Here is a 5,665-nt window from a genome sequence, read left to right as displayed (position 1 = left end):
GGGGTCCCCGCCGCGGGAGACAGTGCTCCACGAACTTCTCCAACGTGGGCCCTTCCCACGGGCTGCAGTTCTTCACGAACTGCTCCAGCATGAGTCCCCCGTGGGGTCACAAGTCCTGCCAGCAAACCTGCTCCAGCGTGGGCTCCTCTCTCCACGGGGCCGCAGGTCCTGCCGGGAGCCTGCTCCAGCACGGGCTTCCCACGGGGTCGCAGCCTCCTTCGGGCATCCACCTGCTCTGGCGTGGGGTCCTCCACGGGCTGCAGGTGGATACCTGCTCCACCGTGGACCTCCATGGGCTGCGGGGGGACAGCCTGCCTCACCATGGTCTTCATCACGGGCTGCAGGGGAATCTCTGCTGCGGCGCTGGAGCACCTCCTCCCCCTCCTCCTTCACTGAGCTTGGCGTCTGCAGAGCTGTTCCTCTCACATATTCTCGCTCCCCTCTCCGGCTGCTGTTGCCCAGCAGTTTCTCCCCCTTCTTAAACATGTTATCGCAGAGGCACTACCACCGTCGCTGAGGGGCTCAGCCTTGGCCGGCGGCGGGTCCGCCTTGGAGCCGGCTGGCATTGGCTCTATCGGACATGGGATAGAAGCTCTCCAGCAGCTTCTCACAGAGGCCGCCCCTCCAGCCCCCCCCCCCGCTACCAAAACCCGGCCACGCAAACCCAGTACAGAATTAATTCCTCCTGGCCACGCAAACCCAGTACAGAATTAATTCCTCCTGGCCACGCAAACCCAGTACAGAATTAATTCCTCCTGGCCGTACCTGCTTCTGTGCCTCATTTAGGCACAGCTATACAGCTGCAGAGGGCCCCTGTTTGGGTAGCTCTTGGCAGTGGTAACACTTTCTTCCAAAGGCTGCTCCTGCCCACTGAGAGTTCATTACTCACGGCCCTCGTCTGCTTCTCTGAACTTCCCTTCCCCTGTGTGCCCCAGTCAGTTGTAGGGCTTGCAGAACTGTGGGAGCCTTTTCCCATCGCTTCTCTGTTCACAGCTCTCGCCAGTACTGCCCACCTTGCTGCCAGTGAGCAGTTTCGTTCTGTACTTAGGTGAGGTCATTCCTGTAGAAATCACTTTATTCCAGTGGCAAAGTCCCAGTGGTCAGGCATGCGGTATTTTCCTTTCCGGTTAGTCTTCGGGCCATCCGCTGATACCCGAGTTACAAGCAAATTGGTAGGCTCCTAGAGAGACCAGACGACTTCCAGTCGTTTCAGTGTCTTCGTACTTCTCCCCCGGCTTGGGTGTAACCACCGCTGAGCCAGCCTTCTACCATTTGTGCCCACGGAGTCACTGGCACCTGAAGTGTTCGTCTCCAAGTCACTGATGTCACTCAGTGTTGTAAATCTGACCCCATGTCCTGGCGATACCAGTATGCCTCACCATTTTCCAGGACTGAAACTTCATTTCCCCCCCCTCGATACTTTGTGTTCCGAGGCAGCCTAGGACCTGAATGAGAACAGAGGCGTTAATTAGGGACACAAGCGTACGCTGTTCTTTCTGCTTGAGCTGTGGCCGTGGACGTCATGGAAGCCAGAAAAAGCAATGAACCCCAACACTGTAAGCAGTTAACAGCTAACAGTGTACTAACAGGAAGCAGCAAGTTTCTCCATCCAAAGAAAGAGGTAGAGTCAGAAAAACACTGGGCACAGGGATGGTGGTTAAAAAATAGTCAGAGAATAAGGTTTGTCTTTGTGGTGTCAAAGATCTGTTTCTAAGACCGCAGTTCCTACGGCAAGACGTTGGGTATTATTTAAGCCCCGCCAAACGGGTTTGTTCCGTTTTACGTTAAGGAAACACCGGAATGGGAGACTCTTTGCAACGGTCCGATTTCCCCTACTTTACGCTGAAGCAATGGAGGTAAAGGAAGATGTTCAAGCTGGACAGGCCACAGAGCGCCATCATGCTGATGTCACGAGCTGGAGGAGCGGTTGGCAACCGTGGAACTGTAACATTCTATACCGGCTAGCAACTGCCTTTGTCGGTTCAGCAAGCCTGGAGAAGGTACCACCGTGGAACTGTAACATTCTATACCGGCTAGCAACTGCCTTCGTCGGTTCAGCAAGCCTGGAGAAGGTACCGCCTCCTTCATCCAAGCATATTTCGCTGCCCGTTGGGGTTTTGTTTGAAAAAAGCACCAGAGCTAAGGTTCTGAAGGTCCAGTTTTTGAAAGAAAGCTACTGCTTTCAGGATAAGATTACGATTTGCCTCAGTGTTGACAGCTCTAACGTTTTCATGTGTATGTTCTGCCAGTATTAGGAGAGTGGAGGAGAAGCACGAGAGGTGAAAATGGCCGCAGTTGGGAACGACCGCTATTTCCATTTCCACGCCCCCTACGCACAGGTAACTGCTGTAGATTTTAGAGTGGTTTGTATCCTTGATTTTCTTGATATATCCGTGTTGAAAGGGAGGCTTGTTATGTAAACTTAGAAGCTGATATGCCACTCTGCCTGGGTCATGGCAGCATCTGTAGATCAAGGCTCTGATGGTCGGAAGTCGTGTGAAGAGCTAATGATCATCTAAACTATGGACAATTTCTCCGGTGAACTCAGGCTCAGGCACTCAGGGAACACATACGTTAAAGATGGCGCAAAATCAGTTATTTAAAACAACGTCCTCCAAAATGGGTTTGTTCTTCAAAGAAGTAATTATATTCCACCTGGTGAAAATCCAGGGCTGGCTGTAGGGCTCTTCGTTATTGCATCCGTTCCAGCACTGGGGGAAACTCACTGAGAAATAACCGGCAACCTGGCATTTACAGCTCTCAGCTGGGATGTCGTTCACATCCAGGATATAAACCTGAGTGTATCTGTTCAGGGTAAAGATAACCTCAAACGTTCTAAAATATCAGAGCGTGGTCCCACAAAATCTTAGTCCTCTGCTCACTGCAGTGCACCGTGTATTAATCCATTTAGTCCATTTTCATGGTGATATTTACACTGTCTGAGAACTGTCTTCTCCTGCAGCAAAAGTACCGCAACATCTCCTGCTTCTGGGAAACACAACCCTCAGGCTGTGCGAGGATCAATTGCGCCTTCCATCATAGCAAGCCTCGTAATATAAATGGACTTTTTTTGCCACCTAGTAACAGTGAGTAAAAGTATTTTCTCAACAATTTGTTCGTTAGAGTAAGTAAAGACACGAAAATGCCCCTCCAGGGCTTACTTCCAGTGCTGACGTAATATATATTAAGGTCAAGAAATGTACCACGGCAAATCAATCATCAGGTCTGATTTGCTATCCCAGCAAGTTCGAGGCCAAGAAAGGAATTGCATTGGCAATTGTCTAGGGTCGCCGTATGGATTTGCTTAGCTGTCACGTTACGGATCTCCCTACCTATGAGTGATGAGAGATGAAGTCACAAACGGCAGTTTACGTTGCTAAGATCCATGGAGTGAAAACGTTGCTTTACTTGGGTATTTGCTAGAGTAAATCTCTCTAGTAGTGAAAATGGTTAGTAGGCAGGAAATCATTTAAGAGAAAGGAAAAGTAGTGTGTGCGGTGGGGGGAGGAGGTTGGTAGGGCCCCTAGTAGCCGTATCTGTTGATAGAGCACAACATGTTACATGGGTGAGACACCCCTTGTCTAGATATCATCCGATTCAGGGGCCTTATCTCCAGAGCTGTGGACAGGTGTCGTAAGAGAAGTCCAGCAAGCCCTCGAGTCAGAAGCAAACACCTCGTGTTCCTGAAATTCCCCCCGGAAAAGGCAGCCTCTCATATCTGGGCATGTTGAGCCTAACTAGCCACCCAGGACCAAGGCAAGAACTTGAGTGCTGTTTCTATGAGCGCCCATACCGCTTTTAGTACAGTTCCCACATCCACAGCACCGGCCCCTGGCAGCTAGTGCTGTCGTACACACCACGTAGGCACGCTTTTGGGTGTGGTGTGAGTCAGAGACACTGCCCAAGAGGCACTATGGACAAGGGCATCCTGTGTAAGAAAGAGCAGCATCCAACAATCAGAACGAGAAAATGGACCCAACCCTCTTCCTTGTTACTGCAATATGTACAAATTCACAAGCATAACAACAACCGGAATAAGAGAAAATGCCCATGCTTCATCTTCTTTCTTTAAAGCTGGGAAACATATCCAACCTCAGTATTTTCAATATAATGCACAGAATCCTGATTGTACCTAGAGTTGCAAATTGGTCAGCTTGAACAATACAGATAGACTCACCATTTTTCATCATTTTAATTTTCAGTCCGTTGCATTTCCCGGCTCTCAGAAAATGCTACCCCCGTACTGAAATAGTTTTGCTGCAAACGTCGTGGGTAGATATAAATTCCTAAGGAAAAGAATATCTTTGCTGATTTCCTTCTAATTAAGCGTAAATGATTTTCAGGAACTTCATCTTCTTTCTCAAAATCTACAGCTTGTACGTAGTAAAGAGAGTTGTGATTCAGAAAATGTTGATAGAGAAAAATGTCTACAAGCTAAAAATGGGTAATCCTGTGCTTAGCACTGCTAAATTCTTCAAAATCGATGCCATGGGGAGTGATACAGGCCTGCCTATTATTCAGCATGTTTAAAATATTTTCACAGGTGGGGTCCTAAACTCATTTACTCACTTCAGCCCAGGTATTACTAATCACACGTTTCCCTATGTTGTAAGTATCTCTCTGTTTTCTCATACTTTCTGTAGTTGGAAGATGCTCGTTTGCCAGCCTCCGCAGAAGGTGTTGCCTAAAAGGCACAATCAGTCTATTTAATGATTCCTTCAACGTCATAATGATTTCAAACCCATACCTGCTGGTCTGAACCTGGATTTCATGTTCTAGTTCCCTCCTTAAAAAAAATAAATTTGATGTTCTTTTCTGCAGATGTCCCATTGCAAGAGGGTGTCCAAGAAGGGATTCTACATCCAACCCTTCGTCGAGAATCACTCAGAAAGCGAGAGAATATTTTACCACCAATTCACCCTCCACTGATTATAAATGTCAACAGCGAAGAGGATGAAGAGGACGATGAAGAGGAAGAGAACTGTAAACAGTTTTTTTCTTCCTTTTACAAGGAACTAGAATGGGTTTTTTCGACTCTTGCAACGTACTTCGCAACCGATTTATTATAATAACCATTACATTTTTAGAAGCGAGTTGTTGACAAGTTTTTGAAATAGTTTCCAGCTAATTCACATAGCTCTTTTTCATTTAATAGAGTTTAAAATGTGATCCACAATTCAGATGGACACCAAAGACCCTTCAAAATTTCTCAAAATTTGGGGACAAAACTACAAGTTTACAAGCTTAGGAGGTACTTCTAAGCTGTGACTGTATCTCCCTTGAGATGAGAGATTCCTAGGGAAGGAACCAATTGCCCGTTCCCAGCGAGGGAAAGTGAGAGAATGGCCTACTCTCACGCGTTCACTCCGCAAATTACCGCGCTAGTTCTCAGGCAGCCCCAAGTTGCTTTGCACCATCCCCCTGCCCTCCAGGTTGGCGGGCAGGGCTGCCTGTTCGTGGTTTCTAACTCGGTTTTAGGCTGAGTAAGCCACATTAATTTAAACAATATAAAAAGTGATGTAATGCCAGCTCTGCCGGCAGACATTACAGGATAGTAACGTTGGGCAGAGGTTTCGTCACAAGCACTCCCTGATGACAGGTTTAATCAGAAGATTTCCTTTTGGGTGTAAATGATGGCTTATTTTGACAATGAGTCCTGAAGATG

At 47.8% G+C, this 5,665-nt stretch overlaps 1 protein-coding gene across 1 annotated transcript; it reads left to right on the top strand.

Annotated features, from left to right (window-relative positions):
- Positions 1–2,285: 2,285 nt before the first annotated feature.
- LOC132316889 (uncharacterized protein C12orf50 homolog) lies at positions 2,286–4,976 on the top strand (the record flags this gene model as incomplete). The annotated part of the gene is made up of 3 exons (XM_059816071.1): positions 2,286–2,339; positions 2,963–3,086; positions 4,822–4,976. Coding segments are annotated over exons 1-3 (333 nt in total), but the record flags the coding sequence as incomplete, so codon positions are not given.
- Between the last annotated feature and the right edge of the window lie 689 nt (positions 4,977–5,665).

Source organism: Gavia stellata, chromosome 4, assembly GCF_030936135.1.
Source record: "Gavia stellata isolate bGavSte3 chromosome 4, bGavSte3.hap2, whole genome shotgun sequence".
NCBI lineage: Eukaryota > Metazoa > Chordata > Aves > Gaviiformes > Gaviidae > Gavia > Gavia stellata.
This window is presented reverse-complemented; position numbering and strand designations above follow the sequence as displayed.